The sequence below is a fragment of the Culex quinquefasciatus genome, chromosome 2 (assembly GCF_015732765.1).
Source record: "Culex quinquefasciatus strain JHB chromosome 2, VPISU_Cqui_1.0_pri_paternal, whole genome shotgun sequence".
In the NCBI taxonomy this organism is placed as follows: Eukaryota; Metazoa; Arthropoda; class Insecta; order Diptera; family Culicidae; genus Culex; species Culex quinquefasciatus.
In genome coordinates, this window is record NC_051862.1 from 193,669,984 (window position 1) to 193,697,307 (window position 27,324).

General features: G+C 37.5%; 1 protein-coding gene across 2 annotated transcripts in view; it reads left to right on the forward strand.

The window, feature by feature from the left end:
- The window catches only part of LOC6045669 (protein O-mannosyl-transferase TMTC2), a 503,026-nt gene extending 476,018 nt beyond the window's left edge, over positions 1 to 27,008 (forward strand). For both annotated transcript variants that reach the window (XM_038252440.1, XM_038252441.1), the window contains exons 9-12: positions 17,457 to 17,597; positions 17,737 to 17,821; positions 25,421 to 25,578; positions 25,646 to 27,008. In XM_038252440.1, the coding sequence (XP_038108368.1) occupies positions 17,457 to 17,597; positions 17,737 to 17,821; positions 25,421 to 25,578; positions 25,646 to 25,813 (552 nt within the window). In that variant the 3' untranslated portion in view covers positions 25,814 to 27,008. The remainder of the gene's footprint in view (positions 1 to 17,456; positions 17,598 to 17,736; positions 17,822 to 25,420; positions 25,579 to 25,645) is intronic.
- The last annotated feature ends 316 nt before the right edge of the window (positions 27,009 to 27,324 follow it).

The window sequence follows — 27,324 nt, forward strand, 5'->3', positions numbered from 1 at the left end:
TTTGACAATGTTTGGCATGATGGTTTGATACATAAACTGTATTTATACGGTTTTCCAATGTATCTTATCAAAATTATCCAGCACTATCTTTCGGAGAGATCGTTCAAGGTTTTTCTGAATGGGATTGCTTCTGGATTATTCAACATTGATGCTGGGGTTCCCCAAGGAAGTATTCTTGGCCCACTTCTGTACAATATTTTTACATCTGATTTGCCTACTCTTCCTGGTAATGGTGTGTTGTCACTTTTTGCTGATGACACTGCCGTTATTTATAAGGGTAAAATAACCAGATATTTAGTTGGCCGTCTTCAGAAGGGTCTTGACGTTCTTTCCGAATACTTTGGCGACTGGAAAATTCGCATAAATGCAGCCAAAACTCAAACCATCATTTTTCCACTTTCCAAATCGGCCCGATTTGTCCCAAAGGATGATGTTTTGATTAAAATGAATGATGTTTCGATACCCTGGTCAAAGGAAGTTGTCTATTTAGGTCTCATACTTGACTCGAAACTTTTGTTTCGACAGCATGTAGACAAAATATTGAACAAGTGCAGCATTCTCATCAGGTGTTTGTATCCTTTAATTAACAGAAAATCAAAGCTATCTTTGAAAAATAAGCTAGCAGTTTACAAACAAATAATTTACCCCGTTATTGAGTATGCAGTACCTGTTTGGGAGTGTTGCGCTAGAACTCATAAATTGAAGCTCCAGCGTGTCCAAAACAAGGTACTCAAAATGGTTTTGAATGTTCCTGGCTGGACAAGATCAAGTGAGGTTCATGAATTAGCAGAAGTAAAAATGTTGGATCAGAAGATTCAAGAAAAATGTTTGAAATTCAGGGAAAAATGTGCTATTTCTGAATACCCCTTGATTCAAGGATTGGTTTAGTTTATTGTAAGTTTAAGTTAGTTTTAGGTTAGGTTATGTTTTCTTAATTTTTTTTTCCTCATTGTACCTAGTGTTACAAAAATGATAAATCATATACTTTTAAAGTTATGAATATGAACAGTGTTTAAATCACGAAAAGCAAACTAAAGCTGAAGAGCCACAGCTGACCACTTATTATGTAAACCAAATGTAATTATTATAAGAAAGATTCAATAAAGTATATTTAATTCAAAAAAAAAAAAAAGTTTTAGTAACAAAAAGTTAAATAAAAATTCACCAAATTTTTTTAACCGTGTATCATTTTTTTCCAGTGTAGTCCATATTCATACCTACAACTTTGCCCAAGACACCAAATCGATCAAAAAATTCCTTCAAAAGATACAGATTTTTGAATTTTCATACATCATTTTTGTATGGACAGCTGCCGAATTTGTATGGAAAATTATATGGACAAACTAATGATGCAAAATGGCTTCTTTGGGCATACCGAAAGCACCAAAAAAGTTTCAGCCGGATTAAAAAAAAAGACCGATTTCGTAGAGAACTGCTCTAGTAGATTTTTTTAATATAACTGAAGAAGCATAAGAAAATATAGTATATAATTAGCGTGCAAAAAAAAACTTCCAGCATAAATTAATTTTTTGTCATGCTTCAAAATAGGTAATAAATAAGGTTAATCAAATCAATATACTATTTTTTCTACAAAATTGGATTATAAAAAAATCAGATTGAACACAGAAATCAACACGATGTGAAAAAATATGGTAACAACTGGTTTCTTATTTTTTAAGCTGCTCAGTCAAACCGAAAACTATCCAAAATGTGCAGAAGTTTTTATGAAAATAGTGTTGTCTTCATTCTTTGACATTTGCAAATATTTCTTTTCTATTTTCAGAATGTGGCAATAGCCAAGCACCTTTCAAAGTCCATAAGTGCCATAATCCAACGAATCATTTCTTTTTATTTCAATCCATTTTGGGTGCACACAGCAATGCCAGCAGTTCCTCTTCTTCAACCCTCTTCCTAATCTAAGGGGGTGAATTTTTCCACCATAAAGCGAAAAACTTGTCGGGAAATATGGGTGTAATGGGTTGTAATAAAAAGTTTTAGAGCACTTGAGTGGGACTCCCCCCTTTGACTCCCCTTTCCCACCTCCCGGTGACTCCAAGCCCATTTTACACCGTGTCTCACGGGGTCGTAATGTTTAACGCGTGGAACGAATTGAATTGGAATTTTCTCCTCGTTTTTTTTTCAGTCCAACTCGATAAGGGCAATTCCGTTCCGGCGTTGAACTTTGCGCTGTCTGTCTGTCTGGTCGTCCTCGTGGTCCTCACGTCGAACTCAATTGTTTATTCTAATGTCCGCGCAAAATGGACGGGCAATTTTCCACTCTATCATTTTGGAAGAAAACAGAGGAAAAATTAAACTAGTGGGACGTCTCCGGCAGCGGCAAAGTAATTGGATAATCACTTCTAATTACCTCTATTCATGGACCGTGCCCTGTGCAGACCGAAGAGATGCAGCGGATTCCCCCCGCCAGCAGCAGCTTTATCGTTCTCAGTGCAGCGAACAGCCAAGAAACGGTCGCATTTCGTCGTCCGGAAGTTTATCTCGTTTTCGCCCACTCGTTCCTTCCATTAAACTGCTGCTGCAGCCAGGCAAGCCAAGGCTTTGTCTTTGGCTGGACCGGCAGGACCAACGACCGGAAACGAGTCCGGGACACAAATTTTCCCCTCCCAGTGCTGCCTGGTGACAACGACGACGACGAAAGGAAGCAATGGCCTCTCGCTGCTTTCTTTATTTTACGATTATCGTCGACATATTTTGCTCCGTGAGCCGCCCGTGGCCACGTGATCCCATTTCCGAGTGGTCCGGGTTTGGACCGGACGGGTCCGGAAGTTGGCGGCCCGCAGCCGGAAATCGGTTCAACTTGAGATGAGTTTAGGGTTTCCGGCGAGAAACGAGTGCGGTGGTGACGGATTAATCTCGAGCGGTAATGAGAATTGAACGTTCGGATGGAATGGAATCTTGTTTTCATATCATCAGGAATATTTTGCCTTCCTCGCTTAGGAAAGGCTATAAAATCACTCAAAAAATTAACATTTTATTAAGATCTTCTAGACCCACCTCCTCTATACAAATCGAATTGATCAGATGTCTATGCATGTGTGGGAATGTTGATCAAAAAATATTACTAAACGAATTTTGTCCTGATGTATTCCATCAGGTCCAGTTTAAGGTCCTATAACACGGAGAAAAATGAGTTCCCAAAATCGTGAACAAGCGTTCATGAAATTCGTAACCACTAACAAAGTGTTCAAATAGCATGGTACGTTTTTGAAAAAAACAATGTTTGTGGTGCAAATTTCATGAATTTTTTTTCACGATTTTGAGAACTAATTTTTCTCCGTGAACTTGATGTTGAAAATCATAAAGTTTAAATTTTAAAATAAATATGGGTGATTCCGTAACAAAATCAAATGTGAAATGCGCTTAAAAAATGTCTTTGAAATTTAACATTTTTTTTTAAATTTATTCATACCTAGCAGATTTTGTTATCGTTCATCTATATTCAATACTTAAAAAAAAACTTGTAAGTATATCAGTATTAAAAATCAAAAAAAGGTTTCCATGGAAAATTCACAAATTCTAACAGTGCATGCATTGTTAAAAACAATAAAACTAGGGGAACTAAACCCTTTCTCAGCCTATTTCTATTATCGGTCTATCAGCACTTTGATCATGTATTACAGCTTAAATACAATATTTTTGACTGTTCCAAAGTAATAAATAGCTCAAATAAAAGTGAGCAAGCAACTCATCATTGTTGATACATCTGAAAATGTTGATTTAATAGCGGAAAACGGCAAAAGTTATGAGAATTGGTCGAACGGTTTAGTGTGATTGAAATGGGTATATTTCCCCTAATTCACTCATTGTACGATACTAAAAGAAATTGCTTTTGCTAAATGTTTCCTTAATTGTAATAAAAAGTACAGTTGCACACTATACATTCTACACATTTTCGAATTAAATTAATATTTTAAATATTTCGTTTTCAATATTTTCGTTTTTTAAACATTTGGATTTATTCATGAATGATATAAAATTATACAAAAAATATTTTTTTTTGTATTTTGTGCTTCTAAACTGTTCGTTTTAAACTATCATGCATTTTGTGATTTTAATAGTAATGCAATTCCTCAAATTGAATTGAAACTTAATGCTGTTTGCAGTATTGTTTTGGGAAAATCATAAAAAACCATCACGTTCCTACACCAAATCCATTACATTTGGCAGCTGATCATAGTTGAAGAATTGTTGAACAAATAAAATTACTTTCAGCAAATCAATAATTAAAAATGTGTTGCTTAAAGTACATAATTGTTTAATCAAATTTCTAAAGATATTTAATAACAAACTTATAAAGATGTTTACTATCATTTGATTTATTTTTTGTTCTATAATAATCACGTGGATTTTGCGTTTTTTGAGTCACAAGGCATTTATTTATTTATTTTGGCAACCCTTCTCGTCTAAATTTTTATTGACATTTTTTATCTAAAAATTGTGGTAACAACAAAAACTGGCAGCATTTATTAATGTTTGAAAACAATTGCATTAAGAGCGAGTCCACGAACAGGGCATACCCCTTTGTATGGGACGTCGTTTGGACCTCACCAATCTGCCTGAAATTTTCAGGGGTTGTTTGTACATATAAAACTAGCATCTGGTCAAAATATGAGCACTCTAGGTCAACGGGAAGTGGGGCAAATCGGGACACAAAGTTTTAAGGCTCAAAAACGTAAAAAATCTTAAAAAGGCTATAACTTAGGCAAAATTCAATTTAATTTCAAAATTCAAAATGCATCTTGAAGGGCTTCAAAAATGCAACAAAATGCAAGGTAGAGCATCCCAATTGGTTAATTCTAAAGGGAGTTATTGGCATTTAAGTGAAAAAATAGCATAATTTTCAAACTGAAATAAAAAAGTGTTCCATCCAGATATCAACTCGGATCGACCTGCAGCTTGTAGGGGACATCTGGGTCTACCATCTGAGACTGAGACCGCTTTGGGTAAGGCAGTTTAACATATTGGATAGACACTTTTACTTTTAGTGAATTTTTTGGTAGTAAATTTTTGCTCCGAGGACCTCTTAGATCCCATTTTATGGTGATAATTTTATCATATTCGTGTTCCTGAGACAATTTCACAATAGAAACTTACATAAAAATGTATATTATCATCCATTTTAACCCTTTAAAAAATGAAAGATAAAAAAAATTAAGAAGCTGCTTTTTCTGATGTCATCTAGTATCCTTGAAACGAACCTGATTTTCAATAAATGTGAATCAAAGTTTTTTTAACTTTCATTTTTAAAGGGCTAAAATGGATGAAAACAAACATTTTTATGCATGTTTCTAATGTGAAATTGTCTCAGGAACACGATTATGATAAAATTATCACCATAAAATGGGATCTAAGAGGTCCTCGAGCAAAAATTTACTACCAAAAATTCACTAAAAGTAAAAGTGTCTATCCAATATGTTAAACTGCCTTACCCAAAGCGGTCTCAGTCTCAGATGGTAGACCCAGATGTCCCCTACAAGCTGCAGGTCGATCCGAGTTGATATCTGGATGGAACACTTTTATTTCAGTTTGAAAATTATGCTATTTTTTCACTTAAATGCCAATTCCCTTTAGAATTAACCAATTGGGATGCTCTTTGCATTGCATTTTTGAAGCCCTTCAAGATGCATTTTGAATTTTGAAATTAAATTGAATTTTGCCTAAGTTATAGCCTTTTTACGTTTTTGAGCCTTAAAACTTTGTGTCCCGATTTGCCCCACTTCCCGTTGACCTAGAGTGCTCATATTTTGACCAGATGCTAGTTTTATATGTACAAACAACCCCTGAAAATTTCAGGCAGATTGGTGAGGTCGATGCGAGATGGGTATGCTTTGCTCGTGGACTCGCTCTTAATGTTAGGCTATTATGGATTTGATTTTATTGTTTTGTCCAATTGCACTGATTGGGGTCTAGAGATGGGAGAAAAAACAAACTCAATTCTAAATTTAAAGCCATACCTTCAAAATTTGTACATACAGCAATTCCATTTGAAAAGAGCAATCAAACCATCCACATTAACGACCCCCGGGTCTTTTGTGGTCTCTATTGCAAGTTTCTGCTCGAACCTAGGAGTCCGATGGCTTGAATAGGGAGAGCACCCAAACCTCTTTTTACTCCAAGGAACCTTCCACCCCGATGTTTGAACTGACGACCTTTGGATTGTGAGTCCAACCGCCGCCAGCGATTCCACCGGAGTAGGCTTGGTTTGGTGTGTTGTTTGTACTTATGGCATGGAGACGACTCCTACACCTCGAATGACTTAACAGCCTAACAACCAAGGCCGGGACCGACATTTTACTTCCTCATCCGATGGAAGGTTGCAGCAGATGGGAATCGAACCCAGAATTCGGGCACGCACTGCCAAGCCTAAACCGATAAAAAAATTTCTGGGAGTTCCTTGGCCAAAATAATTAGACCCGTATTTTTTTTTGTTTGGCCATTAAGGTGACCTACGCCGTGTTAGGGTGGTCTGAAAAATGGCCATTTTCGTCATTTTTCGCAAAAACCTCTTTTTCGAAAAATCATATCTCCGCGCCATTTCATCCGATTCTAGCTGTCTTAGACGCAAAAGAAAGGTGATGAAGTTGGCTATTTGGGAAAAATAGTAATAAGTTACAAAAATCTAGCTTACCATTTGAAAAAGTCGCATGAAAACATAAAATGGCGTTTTGACCAAAGAGACTATGTCTGAAAATATTTTTATCGGATTCCTCGGAAAATTTCACTTAACATATCCAAAAAATGACGATGTCGAACCGTACGTTTCGGAGATATGATTTTTTGAAAATAAAAACTGAGTTTTTCGACGCGCCACGCGCAAAAACGGGAAAAAGACGAAATCGGCAAAAAATCAACTTTTTTCATTTAAACTGCGATAACTTTAAAATTTCAGAGATGACCTATAGATGTTTGGGTATCAAATTTTTTGTAATTGAAAGACGCAACTTTTGGTACCATAATATCTATGGGTCATCGCTGAAATTTTAAAGTACTTAAGGAACTTTTTTTTCGGTTTAGGCTCTTTTCAAATGGAATTGCTGTGTAGTAAAGCAAGGCTTACAGCAAAACAGATTTTTTTAGCATTTTCAGTTTAAGAGATTTTTTAAGACATTTATTTATTATGATTATAATTGATAATTGAAGGCAAATTTATAATGCCCTCAAAATCTTTTAAACATTCAATATCATTTTCGGCAAAAAAACCAAATCATCAAATCATTTTTTTTAATAATGCCGTTTCAAATATTTTTCAAAGTGTATGTCTTCGGTCAGAGTCGAGGGATATAAACTTAACAAAATATTTGCAACGGCCTAATTGTGAAAAATATACACCACTATGCAAAAGCTATCAAAGATATAACGTCATGATTCGAATTCCCGGACGCTTCGAACCCCGGACACTTCATCTAGTTTTATCAATTATTTGGATATAAGTTCGCATTATGAATGTCAAAACTGTGTTATTTGATGAATTCCAACATCAACTTTCATTTAAAGTTTGTTTGAACGCTGTAGTTAATGCTAAAACAATTAAATACAATAAAATTATAAGTTTACCAAAAATGCGAAACATTTCACTTGAAATATTTCATAGGCGTTCAAAGCACCGGGAAGGCTAAGCAGAAATTTATGGTTTCGATTTCCTTAAATGCTAGCAAATTTTTATATAAACTATCGATTGTTTTAATTTTATCAGCTTATTTGAGACCTAAAGAATGCCATTCACTTACATTTTAGTCCAAATTTATGCGATTCATAAGCAAAATCGAGTGTCCGGAATTCGAAGCAAAAGTGTCCGGATTTCGAATCAGCTTTTAGCAGTGTCCGGGATTCGAAGCACAACAAGTCATTTTAATTTTCAAATTCTGATGAAAAACTGTTAGAAAAGACATATTTTGCATGCATTCTCTTAAAACTGACTGTTTACACTAAATCCTGATGATATTTCTACATTTCCAACTTATTACAGTCAAACCTCTTTTTACGCGAATTTTGGTTCTCGCGTAAAAAAAAATCGCGTAAAAAAAGTTCGCGCTATTTTGAATTTTTCGCGTAAAAAGAGTTCGCGCTATTTTGAATTGCTCGCGTAAAAAGAGTTTTCAGATTTTTTTAGTTTTATAAAGTATTATATATTTTTAATAATAATAATGTAATTCCAGGTTATTCAAAATAGCTTCAGTGACCTGCGCTGTATATTCTACAGCAGGTTGGGATGTTCTGGGTTATCCAAGAACTTCCGGAAGTAATGAACTGATTATCTATCTGTTCAACAAGGGTCTGTACCAGTGTATCCACCATCGTAATAATTGCAGGTAGCTTCCGTGACCTACGATGGTTACCTTGTGATCTGTTAGAATGTACTAGGTCATCCAAGAACTCCCGGAAGTTATGGCCTGGATATCTACCGGATCAACGGGGTCTATATGGGTGAATTAACCATCGGTATAGCTTCAGATAGATTCAGTGGACCACGATGGACATCCTGTGGCATGTTGGATTGTTTTGGGTCATCCAGGAACTTCCGGAAGTCATGGCCAGGATATCTGCCTGATCAACGGGGGTCTATATGACTATATTATCCATCGGTATAGCTTCAGGTAACTTCAGTGGACCACGATGGACATTCTGTGGCATGTTGGATTGTTTTGGGTCATCCAGGAACTCCCGGAAGTCATGACCAGGATATCTACCGGATCAACGGGGGTCTATATGGGTGAATTAACCATCGGTATAGCTTCAGATGGCTTCAGTGGACCACGATGGGCATTCTGTGGCATGTTGGATTGTTTTGGGTCATCCAGGAACTCCCGGAAGTCATGACCAGGATATCTACCGGATCAACGGGGGTCTATATGGGTGAATTAACCATCGGTATAGCTTCAGATGGCTTCAGTGGACCACGATGGGCATTCTGTGGCATGTTGGATTGTTTTGGGCCATTCAGGAACTCCCGGAAGTCCTGGCCTGGATATTTTCCTGATCAACGCATAAATGTCCCATTAGAATTAGCATTCGCATTTGAGGACGAGTTCCTGGATGTCTCAACATAATCTAACATGTCACAAATTGTCCATCGTGGGCCACTGAAGCTACCTGCAGGAATACCGATGGATAATATAGCCATGTAGACCTCCTTTGATCAATTAGATATCCAGGTCATGACTTCCGGGAGTTCCTGGATGACCCAAAATAATCCAACATGCCGCAGAGTGACCATCGTGGTCCACTGAAGCTACCTAAAGCTATACCGTTGGTCAATATATCCATACAGACCCCCGTTGATCAGGTAGATATCCAGGCCATGACTTCCGGGAGTTCCTGGATGACCGGGAGTTCCTGGATGATCTAAAACAATCCAGCATGTCGCAGAGTGTCCATCGTGGTCCACTGAAGCTATCTGAAGCTACACCGATGGTAGATATAACCATACAGACCCCGTTGATCAGGTAGATATCCAGGCCATGACTTCCGGGAGTTCCTGGATGACCCAAAACAATCCAACATGCCGCAGAGTGTCCATCGTGGTCCAGTGAAGCTACCTAAAGCTATACCGTTGGTTAATATATCCATACAGACCCCCGTTGATCAGGTAGAGATCCATGCCATGACTTCCGAGAGTTCCTGGATGACCTAAAACAATCCAACATGCCGCAAAGTGTCCATCGTGGTCCACTGAAGCTATCTGAAGCTACACCGATGGTTGATATAACCACACAGACCCCCGTTGATCAGGTAGATATCCTGGCCATGACTTGCGGGTGTTCCTGGATGACCCAAAACAATCCAACATGCCGCAGAGAGTCCATCGTGGCTCACTGAAGCTACCTGAAGCTACACCGATGGTTAATTCACCCATATAGACCCCCGTTGATCAGGTAGATATCCAGGTCATGACTTCCGGGAGTTCCTGGATGACCTCGTACATTGTAACAGATCGCAGAGAGTCCATCGTGGCTCACTGAAGCTACCTGAAGCTATACCGATGGTTAATATATCCATACAGACCCCGTTGATCAGGTAGATATCCAGGCCATGACTTCCGGGAGTTCCTGGATGACCCAAAACAATCCAACATGCCGCAGAGTGTCCATCGTGGTCCACTGAAGCTACCTAAAGCTATACCGTTGGTTAATATATCCATACAGACCCCCGTTGATCAGGTAGAGATCCATGCCATGACTTCCGAGGGTTCCTGGATGACCTAAAACAATCCAACATGCCGCAGAGTGTCCATCGTGGTCCGCTGAAGCTATCTGAAGCTACACCGATGGTTGATATAACCACACAGACCCCCGTTGATCAGGTAGATATCCAGGCCATGACTTCCGGGAGTTCCTGGATGACCCAAAACAATCCAACATGCCGCAGAGTGTCCATCGTGGTCCGCTGAAGCTACCTGAAGCTATACCGATGGTTAATATAGCCATATAGACTCCCGTTGATCAGGTAGATATCCAGGCCATGACTTCCGGGAGTTTCTGGATGACCTCGTACATTCTAACAGATCGCAGAGAGTATACCGAACCTACTGATGGTAAAAAACCCTGACTGTGATCACCGTTGAACAGGAATATATGACCATAATGGTTAAGACTTCCGACAGTTTAAAATCGGACCGCGTTATTTTGAATTTTTCGCGTAAATTGAGTTCGCGTTATTTTGAATTCTTCGCGTAAAAAAAACCGCGTAAAAAAAATTTCGCGCAAAAGGAGGTCGCGTAAAAAGAGGTTTGACTGTACATGATTTTTTGCCAGCTATACCTAAAATAATATAGTACTAAAGTCCGGATTTCGAATCATGACGTTATCTACACATTTGAAGCCTTAATACATGACAAAGACGGCTGAATGCTTTCCGAGAGCTAATTTTAAACTATTTCAAAAGCATTATTTTCCTATGAACTGTAAACCTCATAAAACTATCAAACATGCAATTTACACCTGAAATCCCAACTGCCATAAATGCGCCAGTGCAGCCGGTACCTCAATTGCTACAATTCATACCATGAAGCTCTTTTTCCCTCCAGCTTTCAATCGCGTTACAGTCTCTTCACCTTGGTTGGTGTTCCTCCCTTATGCACACTTTAATTGATTATTTTATTTTATTTCAAATAACATTAAACTTAATGGCACCACATTTCCCACCCCCTGGACCAACATTTCACGGGTATCAGCCACCTTCATTGCCGGAAAAGTAATCGAAACTGGTGTGGGGGTATTGATGGCCAAACGACCAACTAAAAGAAGGAAAGCGAGAAACCATTCAACCATAAACATATCTTTTCTCACCTTTCCCGGCCACGTTCAGTCACTGTGGGAAAGAATATGTTAGCGTGGGGGGTGGGTGGCAAGAAAAAAAAAGTCCGAGCGGAAAAACCATATCGACAGATAAATGTTTACGATGGTGTGAATTGAATCGGTAAAAAATCATTTCAACTATCTTTATTGCTGCAACGGGTCCCGGTCAGGTAACGACGATTGACGGGCTGCGGGGAAACCGACTTTGAGTGAATATTAGGGAGGGAAATGCGAAAAAATAATGCGCGCCAAAAAAAGGGTTGCCCAGCGGCGATATTTTAATGGCGGTGTCGATGAAAATGACACTTTTGTCCGGCGATTTTTGTTTCCCCCCTCGAACACACAGAAAAACTGAGGGTCATTTCGATTGATGTAATGGGGGAAAAGGATCCCTTTAATGGGTGCTTTGGGCTCATAAACAGCGCATAAAGAAGACGAATGGGCGCACGAGTTGCGTTCTGGGAAGTCATTGAAGACTAGGTTGATTGGGTTTCCACGATCTTGGCGATATAATGGGATTGTTGCTTTTTTGCGCAGAAACAAATTTTATTAGAGTAATAGTCAATTAAAAATTTGGAGGCTTCAACTTGGGAAAGTATGAGTATCAAAAATCATAACTTTTAAGCCAAGCTAATTTAAACCCTTTTAAGATCCGGCATGTCCCTAAACGGACTTGGATATAAAAATTCATCCAATTTTCAATTTCAGAGAATTGGAAAGTAAAACGTTACTATTTTCATAAAATCTTGAAATTGGTGATTGAAACTATCGTTTATAAAAAAATTACCTTTTGTGATTTTTTGAATTGGCATTTTTGGTTTTTCTTGCCAAGTAAAAAAAATACATGCTTTTTTCTGCACTGATAATACTATTTAGCTTTTTTGGGCTTGATTAAAAATATTTTGATTTTTTATGAAATTTCGATGTACAGCACCACAAAAACTTTTATCTTTCGCTAAAAATATAATTTTCGTGACTACTTATTGATATTATGGAAACTAATGATTGCAAAACACCAGGACAGTGTGGTGCAAATATGGTTGTATGGGAAAAAAAGTTGCCCAAATTTAGTGAGCACAGCAACTTTTCAGTTCCTTTCGGGGCCCTAAGCAATTCTCTAAAGTTTGGAAACGATTGGTTAAGTCCCCACTTTCCAGAGCATCCAAATATGAGTCCGGTTTAAGATTTTTTTAAGTATCAAAACTTAAAAAATCCCACCAAAACTTCCATGGAAAATTGAATCGCTTTACGCAAAGAAGGGACTGAACTTATCGTTTCCAAACTTTGGGGAGTTGGTTAGGACCCCAAAATGAACTGAAAAATGGCTGTGCTGGAAAATCGATTTTGTTATTACATCCTACTGGACAGGTGTATAAAGGACTTTAAAGTTCAACAAACTGAACATTTTTTTAAGCATTCGGTATGCCCAAAGAAGCCATTTTACATCATTAGTTTGTCCATGCAAATCCATGTTCCATACAAACTTGGCAGCTGTCCATACAAAAATGATACATGAAAATTAAAAAAATCTGAAACATTCGAAAGAATGTTTTGATTGATTTGGTATCTTCAGCAATGTTTAAACGGTAAAAAATTGTGATTTTAATTTTCTTTTAATTACTTTTTTTTATTTTTATTTTTTCATACGTTTTTGGATAATGATTTTTTGCACATTCTGGAAATTTCTAAAAAGTTTGCAATTGAAACTTTTTAGAAATTTCCAGAATGTGCAAAAAATCATTGCAAACATTGAAATTACCCCCATTTTAAATGCTAGTCTTGATTTGAAAAATTTCAAAATATTTTTTTCATAAGATCGGGAAATTTCACGAATTTTTCATGTATTTAAATTGAAAATCGGACCATTATTTGCTGAGATATGGTCATTAGAAAATGGTGGATTGTTTTTGGTGACATTAAGAAAACTTCAATTTTCATGTTTCTTTTTCTTAAAGCGGCTCTATCTCAGCAACTCGAGGTCGAATCTTCAATGTCTCTTAGACAATTTTATAGCAAATTTTCTGAACTTTAAAAAAAATATTTTTAGAAGCGGTCATTCATGGTCACTATTTTTAAAAATTTAAAAACTTCAAATATTTCGCTAGAACAAACTTTCGGTGGCTATATCTTAAAAACGGAGCCCTTTATCAAAAAATCTGGATAGTACTTTTCGATTGCAAATTCAATTTTGCATTAAAAAATAATGTCAAACTTGTTTTTGCATGAAACTTCGATTTTTCCAAAAATCCCTATTTTTCAAAAACTCATAACTCGGCGGCAGATTTTTTTTACCATGTTTCTCTATGGCTCAAAAGTTGCGGATTTTTCCCCCTAAAACATATCAAAAAATCTCGATACGAATTTTGGGAAATTGAGTTTTTGTGAAAAAAAAAGTTGATTGAAAGTTGTTTTTTTTTTCGTGTACCTATTTTTTTCTCAATATTCCTCAACAATACCTACAACTTTGCCGTAGACACCAAATTGATCAGAAAATTAACTCATAAGTTACAGCTGTTTGAATATTTAAATACCATTTTTGCATGGACAGCAGCCAAAATTGTATGCAGACTTGTAGTTTATTTGGTCATAGGGAAGGCCCCCACAAAGTTTGAGCCAAATCAAAAATACAAATAAAATCCATTTCCGGTTTTGGTAGAGAATTGCTCACCTCAAGTACTTGGGCAGAAAAAATTTGTTTTTTTTTCAACTTCTTGAATAAACTACTCCCAAGTAACATTTTTAAACCAACTAGCCACCGCCAAGTTTTATTGAGGTTTTATTGTAGCATCTTGATAGCTTAATAGTTTTATTTGGGCATTCACCGCAACCAACAAGCAAGAGCTAATTAATAGGTTCTAACTGGGTTTTATGCCTCGGACATAAAACCGGGTGGAAATAAAAGCCAACTGGCTTTCAATAAGGTTTTATGAAAGTTTTAATAGAGGCTTGAAAACCAGATGGCAATTCCATGCCAAAGGGTTTTACGCATGCTTTGTTAAAACCTAGGGTGTTGTAGCTGTCAAGTGCCATTAGGCATGTAAAAAGCTCACTTAAAACCATAAGCTCCTAAAAAAGCATTTATCGCAGCAAAATAGCAGTGCATAAATATGGCGCTGAACGCGTGCTCTGATTGAATATGATTGACCGCCATCTTGATTGAAAAAATAGAAAACTGAAAATTTTTATTTAAATTTGATGAATACACATATTTATGCTGAATTTCTGGTATGATTAATATAGCGATAGATGTTTAAAAATATTTTCAATATTTTTTTTTTTCAAAAAATTGCAATACAATATTTTTTAACATTAAACACTATGATAACAAAATATTGATTTTTGATGAAGCGAGTTGAATTTTTTGGCTCTATCTCCCCTACATTTATCAATAAAATTTCAACCGCAGCTGAATTTGAGCCATCAATTGCGAGAAATAAGCTTTCAAATTATTTGGATTACCTCTAATATCTATTATTTATCATCGCCATTTTTGACAATCATCTCCATAATTTCATTTGGCAAGACAAAGACTTATTTTTGCCAAAATAAAACCTATTTGGCATAAGACGTTTGAAAACGTATGAAATGTCATTTTTTCATAACTCCTGACTAGGTTTTAACAAAGGTTTTATCAAGGCTTTGAAGATGTTGTTAGGATTCAGTTGTAAAGCCTTGAACTCCTATGTAGGTTTTATAAATAGGCCGTAACAACCTTTTGCGGAGGTCCTTTTGGGTTTTAAGTGGGGTTTATCAAAGTTCTGGAGAGTTTGTTACGACTAAGGAGTTTTAATGTTGGTTTTGGCTGATAGGTTTTATAGCGGTTGTGACAACTTTGATAAAGCCTAAAATGTTACTTGGGCTGTTACACAAATTTCGAGATCGTGTACTGTTTCCAGGTTTTAGGCTCCTTAAATTGTTTTTATTTTAGATGACGTACCTTTTTTTACCTGCAGAAGTCATGACCTAATAGAGCATCCCGAAAAAAACAGAACATTTTCAAATAATTTGCTTTAAAGACATGTATTGAAGATTGGACAGATACAGCCTCTGAAGAAAAAGAAAACAGACAAAATGAGGCATCCTTTTTATCACAAAAAAACGTCAAATTTTTCAAAGTCGCTTACTCAACAAAATGCGTCTAATTTGCAATTTCATGAAATAATAACTTTGTAAAAAATCCTGTCTTTCAAAAAAATATTTTCAGCGATTTCAAATCAACCAAAACATTTAAAAACACTTATTTTTTACCAAATAAAACGATAGGATTGATTTGAAATTTAAAAAAATATTTTCAAAGCCATTTAAAATTGCTTGAAGACTGGGGAACGATGCAAAATGTTTTTATTCATTTTTTAAAACTAAACTTTAGATTATATTGATTTCAATTCAAAATTAATTACAAAATACAGAGACTCATATTTTTTGGTAAACACTCCGATCCAGTTGTAGAAGTTTGCGTTTTTTTTTATTAATTTGGTTTACAATTACAAAAAACTATTTCTTACAATTTTTTAAAGCATTTTAACAAAACATTATTTCTTGTCGCTTTTAGCCAATTTTCGAAAGAACTTAACAGAATTCTTATACTCACATAATACCCAAGAGAACAACTTCTGCAAACGACGTGACAATATTTATAGCACCACGATTTCCTCCTCCTGAAAATCCCCATACTTCTCTATTCTCATCATCCAGCCCCTTAACCACAGCGAATCTCAGTCTGATTTATTGGAACAAGTTTTCTTTTAATTAGTTGCAAGATTTACGCTTCCACTGCGAGCACGAGAAACATCGCAAAACAAAGCGCTTCGTCATTCCAGCTTTTCTGGAACTTCGACTTCCGGCGCTAGAAAAAGAGAATCCAGCTTTGGCAGAAATCGAAAATCGATCCCAGTGTTGATGTTTTACGACCACCGCTAGCGAAACAAAAGCAGCGGCGGGGAAAATTTTCCAAAAAAAAAACCACGACCGACGTCACTTCCAGACAGACAAACAAACAAACAGACTGACTGAGGTTTGTTGTGTTGTCTTCCGCAGCATCCTTTATTCACTGCTCACTTCTCACCTACTAGATGCACTTTTCTCACTTGCCCTCCCCAAACAAGCTTGTATTGGTGTCAACGAAATTTGCGCATGTCCTAGCCGAAGTCACGATTTCACGTGACACTTTTCCGGCTTTTGCTCTCTCGAGTTTTGAATCTCTCGGAGTTTTCACTGGGGAACGTGAAAAAAATAACAGATGGTTTCACACACACACCGGAAACACCAAGAATTGCATCGTCGTTGTCGTCTTCTGGAATGCATTTTAACTGGCCATCCAAAGGGGAATGTCCTGTCGCGCCCCAGGAGGCAAATGGGAAATTCACTCAGGGAGCAGAGGGAGCGGCTGTAATCTGTTGCTCGGATTGGAAAAGTTTCACCCAACCCGCACAGGGGGAGGAGGCTGCAACAGCAGCTGTTTGCTCAATTCGAGCTTTTTCAATGTTTGGGATTTGGATTGCCAAGAACCTAACCTACCTAGTTCAGTTTCAGTTCAGTTTCAGTTCAGTTTCAGTTCAGTTTCAGTTCAGTTTCAGTTCAGTTTCAGTTCAGTTTCAGTTCAGTTTCAGTTCAGTTTCAGTTCAGTTTCAGTTCAGTTTCAGTTCAGTTTCAGTTCAGTTTCAGTTCAGTTTCAGTTCAGTTTCAGTTCAGTTTCAGTTCAGTTTCAGTTCAGTTTCAGTTCAGTTTCAGTTCAGTTTCAGTTCAGTTTCAGTTCAGTTTCAGTTCAGTTTCAGTTCAGTTTCAGTTCAGTTTCAGTTCAGTTTCAGTTCAGTTTCAGTTCAGTTTCAGTTCAGTTTCAGTTCAGTTTCAGTTCAGTTTCAGTTCAGTTTCAATTCAGTTTTCAGTATCAGTATCTTCAGAATAATTGGGGATTGAGATAGATTGAATTCAGTATCATTTTTTTGAGAATAATTTCGAAGACAAGCTTGAGAAGTGTCAAAATTATTTGTCATTTTTAAAAACTTTTCAATGAAACGCAAATTATAAAAGGCTGATGTTTTCAAACTGCAAATTTTCCGACGGAAAAAATTCCCCTAACTGTAATCTATTGATATAAAATCTAATCCACATTTCCCGTAATTCTCTCTCTCCATTTCCCAGGGCATCTACCACCGGCTGGGAGAAGTTTTCGCCCGGCTCAACCAGTGGTCGGAAGCGGAGCGCTTCCAGCGGGCTGCCCTCGAGGCCCAACCGGACCACATTGCGGCCCATCTCTCCTACGGATCGATGCTGGCCCGGAATGTAAGTAGACCACCCACAATACCAGAAGCTAAACCTAATGGAAAACTAACTTTTTCTTCTCCGGTTTCCTCTTTGTCTCTCAAAATTTCTATGAAATTCTAATCATCGGCCCGCTTGATTGGCTTCATCAACTCTACAGAGCAGTCGAACGTCGGAAGCTGAGCAGTGGTTTAGGCGGGCCCTCCGGTTGGCACCCGCCGACGCCAGCGTGCACCATCATTACGGTAAGTGGCAGCTGAGAACTTGACTTTAAAAATATTCAAAATTAATTAAACTGAATTTTTTTTTGTAAATGGATTTAAGATCTCAAGAACCAATTTTTCCCTGCACGATATAAAATAAACAAACGAAAATAAGAGCTCCTACTCAAACAACTCTATAAATATGCATTCACAACTCCATAATGCAAAAACTAACAATATGAAAAACCCTTGAAAATCTCTTAATCTGATGAAGCTCTTCAATACTTCAAAAAAGAGGAAAGGGACAAGAAGACCAAACCCCCTCCTCAATGGTTTTTTTCCAACCTCTCATCCTTTTGCTTCAATTTGTCTCTTCGTTTGTAACCAGTCGCATTAATAACGATGCACAAACAAAAGCTCTTCCGCTTTTCCGCTTGCCAGCGAGAGAGAGCCAATTGCAAACTATTACAGTGTCCTTTGGACGACACCACTCCCGGGACCTTTGTCGCTGTGATGGCAACGCACTGCCACCCACTCAGACAAGAGTATGCAAATTGAAAGACCAAACCAAACCAAACCAAACCAGAATTGATGAGAGTGCAGATCATTGAAAGGACATGGAGGGTGGAGAGTAGGACACAAAAAAACTTCCACCGACAGAGAGAGACGGATGTGCACCATCAATATCATCATTAGTGTCCTGAGTAACAGGAGTTGAGCTCCAGACGGAAATGTGGGAGGCAAGAAGGAAAAAAACTCTACTGTGGGCTAAGGAAACCAATGCCGATGGCGGTTCTGATCACACTAAGGCAAATGTCGGATGATTTTTGTATAGCATTTTTGCCTAAACATTTTTCTGAATTGTCAACTAAAAACAAAAATAAACAAAATCCTCACCATTATTGTAATCTATTGATGGAACTGCAAGTCACATTTTCAACAGGGTAATTCTCCGCCAACTCACACAGTAGTTGCCCCGACCCCTCTTCGATTTGCGTGAAATTTTGTCCTAAATCCGAGGTACGTTTTTATATCTCATGACGGAGGAGCGGTACAACCCCTTTCATTTTTGAACATGCGAAAAAAGATGTGTTTTTCAATAATTTGCAACCTGAATCGGTGATGAGATAGAAATTTGGAGTCAAAGGGACTTTTATGTAAAATTGGACGCCCGATTTGATGGCGTACTGAAAAATTCCGAAAAAAATAGAACATGTCATTTTAACGGAAATTTAATGTACATTTCGAATCTACTAATTTATGATTTCTACTCATATTTCAAATGCATATTCCATGGCTCTGTAATTGGATTCGAGAGAACGAAAAATTATCAAATATACACTTAACATCATAAAAAATTAAGTTGGTTAAAAATCATTAGAACATTTTGAATGATTTTTTTTTTTCAAATGATTTGTAAGTAGAGGTTAAACTAACAAAATTTCATAGAAAAATGCTTATAAAATTTTCCAAACTTTTCGACAAAAAAAAAATATTTTTAAGCTTAGCCAAGCATGTTCACAATGGTGGTAACAGCGGTTTGTAGCCTGAAATCATGAAGAGATATAAATGTAGTATCAAAGGGACGTTTGTGTAAAATTGGACGAAAAAAAATATTTCGCATAAAAAATAAAAACGAGAACTTTTAAGTTTTTTAAATCTTATAAGGCCGATGCAAATATTTAAAAAAGTTTTTGTCCCTCGGCCCTAGCCGAGGTCAAGGGGGGGGCAAAAAAATAAAAAAATATAAAAATTTAAATAACAAGCCATAGTCTTCACACTTAAACGAAAAAAAGTATTTTAAAATGCATTTTACACTAGTTCAGTTGTTTTGCAATCATTAGTTTTCAAAAAATCTAAGATCTGACAAAAACAAAAAATTTAATGAAAAAATAAATGCATCGAAAATTTTCAAAAAATCTTAAGATTTTTTAATAAACCCAAACATGCTAAAATGATTTTAAACGCAGGAGAATGTATTTTAATTTGATTTCAGCTGGTTGCACTTGAATTTTCATTGAAATTTTGAAGTTTATTGTAAAAATATTTTTTTTTTTGCCCCCTGATTTTTCGGGCCAGTTTTGAGGGGGGGGTGACAGATTTTTGTATGGAAAATTGATCGAAGCAAGCCGCGTGCGCGTCGTGACGTTTTGAATTTTTGCTCCGCGTTTTTTTTCGTTTCTTATTTTGATTATTATAGTTTTCTAATTGAATTATATGATTCATATGTTGATTGCCCGGGAGGTTAAGAATCGGATTTCTAATGTTGAGCGACGGAATTTCAAATTGGAGGTTAAAGAGAAATGTGATTTGTAAACAGGAAATACAGTGGTAGTTTTTGGCAAGCACAACTGAAGTCAGGGACCTTCGAGGGTGAGCTTGCCCTAGCTAGAAGCAGAATCTTTTGAAGCTGCTGGTGAAAATTTCGGTGCTGTCCGGAGCGATTGACGCTGAATGGTGGTCGAGATGATCGAGTCAAAGAATTGGATTTGTCTCTATGTTTTGGCCTGGATTGTTTCGTCGAATCCCGGTGAGCTCTTTCCTTTTTAGATCTTCGTTTAATTTTCACGGAACGGAACGGATAAAAATATGGGAGTGGCCGTGGCTGACTGGTAACGGTGTTCGCTTTTGTAAGCGGATAGTCCTGGGTTCGATGCCCGTCTGCTCCCAACGAAAATGTTTAAGGCTTTAAAATACTTGAAATACGTAACATGAACTAAAAACCAAAGTCGCTCGAGGCGGGGTTCGATCCCCCGTTCTATGGATTGTTAAGCAAAATTGCTAATCACTGCGCCATCACGGCCTGGTGAGCTTTCACTGGAATTAGGAATACTGTTACTACCAACTAAATACGCGCTGGGTTTTTGTCCATTTGGCAGAGATCCGGAAGTTCTGAATAACGTTTAAATCCGATTGATGCAAACGTTCTTTAGGGTGGGGCTTGTCGGTTCAAGCTGAGGTACCTCGCGCACGGCTAGCCTGCGTAGAAATGGGTCACCGAAGCTCGGCAGAGCTAACACTTTCCAAATGCCTATGCGAGTTATTTGCATGTATAGAATGTAAATCTAAAATACATGGAAACAACTCAATTTGTAAGAAGCGGCCGCGTGGCTCCGTTTGGTTGGTTGCACACACACACACACAGTTTTGAAGGGGGGGGGGGGGTGACAAAAACTTTTAAAAATATTTGTACCAGCCTAATAACATTTCCACATTTTGTAATGATAATATCACAATGAGTAAGAAGGGGATTATTATGCAAGTTGCATGCACCTCGGGAATTCCTCCTGAAGGTTGTTGGGGAGACTATTCTGAGTCAGATAAAATCGATTTCCAAAATATTCTGACGGTGAATACTGATTTTATCTCGATTTGAAGTTAAAAAATCTAATATATCTCCAAAAACCTCAAAAATACGACTTAAATCTCGGTCTAACTCTGGACAAAGAAGTTATTTTTCATCATGATATCAATTCTTAGTTCACAAAATATATTCCTGACATAGTACAGCGTCCCAGCGTCATCAGGATGCGTAAAATAGTGTTATTTCTAAAAAAATGTTTGCAATTCACCCGGGTAAATAAAGTGTCATTTCTGATTCCAAAAACTAATGTTGTAGCATTGTTGCAAACAAAATGAAGAACAATTTTGCAGAAGTCCTACTTTTTTCTGCAAAATTGTTCTTCATTTTGTTTGCAACAATGTTACAACATTAGTTATTGAAATCAGAAATGACACTTTATTTACCCAGGCGAATTGCAAATATTTTTTTAGAAATAAATCTATTTTACACATCCTGATGACGCTGGGACTCAAGTAATGGACCGATTTAAGGGGTACTATGTCAGGAATATATTTTGGGATTTAAGAATTGATATAATGATGAAAATCAACTTTTTTGTCCAGAGTTAGACCGAGATTTTAGACGTATTTTTGAGGTTTTTGGTGATATATTAGGGTTTGCCTTTCTCACAGAGGAATGGCTATAAAATCACTCGAAAATTGAACTTCATAAATACATTTCTTAGATATGCTTTCACGTATACATATCAACTCATTTTTTGAGCAGATGTCTGTGGAGATGTGTGTAGACATGATTTTTTTTCCACACGTATATTTCGAAACTGCCTTAATCGATTTTGGCCTGGTTTGTCTTTTTAAGATCGCTTTGGAGTCCAATAAGACCCTGTTCAAAAGTATTATGTTTAGTGAAGTATTTTAAAGTTATGCTATAAACAATTTTTTTGTAGATGCAATGAAGGGTGATTTTTTGCATAACCTCAAAAGGCCGGGTCTATTTGTTTACGTGCGAGAGTCGTGCCTGATGCGAAACGCCCGGTTGCCTCATTGCTTCAAATGAGAGTCTGCATGTTTTTTTTTTTTTTTTGGAAAAGTCTGTACCAGGTATATTTTTGTTATTCATAAACTCATTTTCAATAAGGACAACTAAGGACTTGAATTAATTTGTAAATGTGAGGAAGGCACCAACCACTCAGTGGTGGATTAAGAAACGTTTTTTAACTTCAAATCGAGATAAAATCAGTTTTCACCGACAGAATATTTTGGCAATCGATTTTTCTGACTCAGAATAGTCCCCCCAACAACCTTCAGGAGAAATTTCCGAGGCGCATACAAGTTGCATAATAGTCCCCTTCTAACCCACCGTGTATAATATCTCAGCAACTAATGGTCCAATTTCCAATGCTGAAAAATGAAACATTTGTGGTTTTTTTTAATCTTTTCCATTTTTTTTTTAATTTTATTTTAATTTTAATGGAAATACAAGTTTTAAATGAAATATTTCAGGAATAAATTTTATTTATTTTGTTGATTACTGATTCATTTCAGTTAAAACTAGTTTCTCCTTTTACAACAGGTAGAGCATTTTTTACACTTTTTAGCCTATCTAGACAATTGTAGAGCTTGTCAAAAGGGACATTTTTATTCTTGAAAAATGATTTTTGGTGAATTCTCTTAACAGCTATTGGCAAAATAAAATTAAAAAATGATAATTTCAAATTGTAATGAAATGAATTAAACAAAAACGAAAAAAAAATAAAATAAAACCCAATTTCAAAATTAAATACATACAATAAATAAAAAAGAGACAAAAAACGAAAAGATATTTCCAGCATATTTACTCGGGTAATTCTCTGCCAACTCACACGAAATCAGGAAAAGTTGCCCCGACCCCTCTTCGATTTGCGTGAAACTTTGTTCTAAGAGGTAACTTTTGTCCCTGATCACGAATCCGTGGTCCGTTCTGTGATTTCTCATGACGGAGGAGCGGAAAGATCCCTTCAATGTTTGAACGTGCGAAAAAAGAATTGTTTTTCTATAATTTGCAGCCTGAAACGGTGATGAGATAGAAATTTGGTATTAATGGGATTTTTAATAACTTTGTCTAACACACCAAATCGACCAGGGACCCACAAACTTTGACCAAATACAAAAAAAAAATCAAAAAATAAAAATGGTTGAAATCGGCCGATTTCGTTCAGAATTGTTCAAATAATGAGTGAATAAAAATAGAAAGGTTTATTTTTCCAACAGAAAGTAATTTAAATAGTTTTTTAAGTAATTGTATTTTTTTTTCATTTTCTAAAACAATAAAACAAAATTTGAGCATTATCATGACGTGAAAAAGAAAATCAGTTTTACACGATTTTTAAAGCGTTTGTTAAGCAAAAAAAAAACAATCTCAACTGCTCCTTTTTTTTTTTTTTTTGAATGACACGCATACATTGTAATTTTTTTATTGTTTTAAACAAGGGTCCTGATTTTCGGTTCAATGAACAGAAACCACTCATTCATCGCCTATCCATTCGTCGCCTATTCCAACCCGCTAGCATTCATGAGCGAATGAGTCTCGCAAGCAGCCAGCGAGTGGCCCGAACTGTTCACTCAGCGAACAAATATATCGTGCAAATATTTGCCTACTTCGTCGCTCGACGACACTCACACACTACCATGCTCAGTGAAGAGCCACTCTCACAAAATGCCAGCGCGGCAGTCTTTTTGTCTTCACGCCTCCAGTTTGCCATCAATTTGATTTTTCTTGGTGGAAGTTTCTTTGACTGGTGTCAATAATGTTATGAAATCAAAATAAATGCACAATTTAATGGATAACATTGATTTTAGGCAACCCAAATCAATGAGTATAACGCAGCGCATCAGAGAAAAAATGTTTTCAGTTCAGATTGATCGGAGACAATCGGCCTGTCTGAACCGTTCGGAGACTGAGCCGAGAGAGAGAAGAGTAGAAAAGAAAGTGTTCGGGAGCGAATGGTGATAGAGACAAACGGTAGGAATTCACCAGGGCAGTATCGCGTCGCCTGCTATTTGTGCTCGCGAATGGAGTGATTGATTTTGAGCAATCAGGACCCTTGGTTTTAAAAATAGTTTTTTTTTATCTAATGAAAAATATAATAGAAAAAATAACATCTGAATTGGCTTTAACAAACAGAACCGATTGGGAATTTCATGTTACGAAGATAAATATTTTGTGGGCGCTAAATAGTTCGATGGAAAACAATTTTCCGAATTGATTGATTTATGTTGAACAAAATTTGTCAAAGAAAAAGTTTCAAAGCGGCCCATAGTGCATTCCAATGATGTACCCAAAGAGACAGAAATATGCTACTTTTTTCTTTCTCTCTCTGTTTTTTTCCTCTCAAGGGAACGTAAGATTGAGCTATGGGAAAGAAATAATTGAATAGATTGTTAAGAGTTGGGGCTGCTCCTGGCCCGATGCCTCGGAAAAGGGAGAAGAAAATATCAAGTATCCAATTATATTGCGCTCACGACGACGAACGTCTAGGGCTGCATCGCTGATGGAAGAAGTAACATGCTGGAAGTCGGAATCAGCTTTCTTGGAGGAAAAGTAGGGGAGGAAAAGATACACAATCTTTTGAGCCAGAAAAGAAAAAAAAAACGTTTCTTTTGCAAAGCTCTTCGGATTTCACTGTGTGAAGTTGCCAATTTGCTAACTAATGGGGATGCCTTGTGTCCCTGTGGGTACTCGTGCAAGCATTCTTGGCGAAGCTCAAGCTGTTGGAGCAAGTTGTAGGTCAGCGGTTCAAGGGTGTTTGGGATGCCTTACTGTGGGAAAGTTGTGGGAAAAGTTTGAATTTGCCAACTTCGAAGCAATTGTGATAGGTGTTTAAGCTAGTTTTAATCACTTTTGCAATTCGACGTGGTCAGCACGTCTTGCCGCACGTCACGGGAAAAAACGGGTTTTAACATAATGTAAACAACAACAAATTTGATCAGTCGGGCATGTACGTGTGTCAAACTGCTTCTGACTAGATTCCCTTTGGCCAGTTGTCTCACTAACAGCTAATTTTAGTGTGTGTCAAGATAGCATGACAAGATTGAAACTTCTTCCATATGAAGAGTGACAACAATGCACGCAGTTCTTCCGGTTTTTGTAGAATATCTCAGGATTGAAATCGAATTCGAAGGTCAAAATGTGAGGCATTGAGAGCTGCACAAAATGGCATTCTTAACTCAATTTGACAAAAAAAGATACGAGTGACAAGAAAGCTCGGCACTTCTGAAACTGCAATTTTTTTAAATTTTCTCAAAACTTTGACTCAATAAAACATCGCTTATTCTAACACCTTTCTTCTTTCATTCCAGCTGAATTCCTGACCACGGTGCGTCGTACCGCCGAAGCGATCCAGCACCGGGTGAACGCGGCCGAGCTGGCCCCGTCCGACTACTCGCTGGTGACGGCGGCGGCCTCCGCCCTCCGACTGCTCGACCGGAAGGTCGAAGCCGAACGGTGGTACCGGCAGGTGGGTTTCAAAAACATCTCGTGAAGAATTTCCTCGTGTTAATTGAGCTTAATTTTCTACCATCTAGGCGGTCAACCTGCGGCCGGAAGAGGCCCGGGCGCACACCAATCTGGGCGCGATTCTGCACCTGCTGGGGCGGCCCCAGGAAGCGGCCCACAGCTACCGGGAGGCGCTCCGGATACAGCCGAACGATCTGACCACGCTGACGAACTTGGCCAAGCTGGAGATCTCCTGAGGCTCGGCTGAGTCACAACAGCCACCACCGGATAGGAGGAGGTCCCACGGGAATGGGTCTAGCTAGCTTGGGGAAGGTGCTGGATTGGGATATACGAAAAAATGAAGAGACAGAGAGATACAATAATTATGGGGAGAAGTTTGTAAATAAAGGCACTATAACAATATACCTGTGGATCATAGCTAGTACAAGTTTAAACTAAACAAAAAGACAGATTTTGTACCATGGAATGGGGGATATTCAGGGCTTGGGGAGATATCGTTAATTACCCTGCCAAAGGAGGGACTAATCAAAATCAGACTAATAAAATACAACCAACCAGAAGGTGACAAATTAGCTAGCCTTTAGCAACTGTATAATAGTAGAGGCCGAGATCAAGAGTTTATTATAAAGAAAAATAGTCGCAACCACCAAGGGAAAGGCACTTGCGAAAGCAGACAAGTTGTTAAGTTTACCAGATAATTTGTACCTTTGTTTGTATAAAGATGGTAGCAACAATAAATATTTGTTTGAACAATTAAATCAATTCGAGGATACTAATATTTGCTTACGTTAACCACTCACTGTAAATAGAGTCCATCAGAAAAATGTGAAAACACTGACTAATACCATTCAATTTGATAAAAGTGCGGAGAGCTCTCGTGTTTTCAGAGTGGGTCTGTAAACAAAAACAGACAGACCTGTGTTGTGGGTGGAAACGGCAACATAAAGCCGATTATTATCGTCATCACTCCGGCTGATGATTCTGATCATTATGCACGAGCATGAACACATAATTGGAAATCGAGAACAAATTATATTTAAAATACTTCGATTATAGAGAGCGATAAAACAGAAGCATAAAGCATCAGACCAGCGAGCACGTGTGTGTGAGTTTCACAAAACAGGAAAAAAAGGAAACAAACAAAACATTAAAAACACACAATTTAAGCGCATTCAGTTTATTACCAGAAAACACACACCCACAACCACTCGTGAATGGAAATCGTTCAACGATGAAACAAAACACACACACACAAAAAAGCAGATATTGTGAAAATATTGACCACAATCCCTCCCCCTCACACACACACACACACACAAACCCGAAACAACAAAGAAAGCTCTCTCCCGTTCGCGAAAAGCTATACAAGGGCAACAATTTCTGAATAAAGCAAGTTTGTTATAAAAAAAACGATGAACCTCAATGAAAAAAACGAAAAAACACTTGTTTCAATCACACAATCAGAGAAAGCATCCAACAATTCATCCTCTCAATTGCAACAGTCGTGCTGGATTCCGGGAGATTGGGGATGGGAGTGAGGAGGTATTTGTTTCACCAAATGAATTAAAACGTTGTGCGCAGTGAATGCCACCTGGGGCGATGCGGAGGGGGGAGTGGGGATTTTTTTTTTCGAAAATTGAATGAAAAATATCGAGATTTTTGAGGGTGTGTTTGGTGCACTTAATGTGATGAAAAGCGCGAATCAGATACGCTCAAGCGCTTTGAAGTGTGTTGTTTGTATTGATGT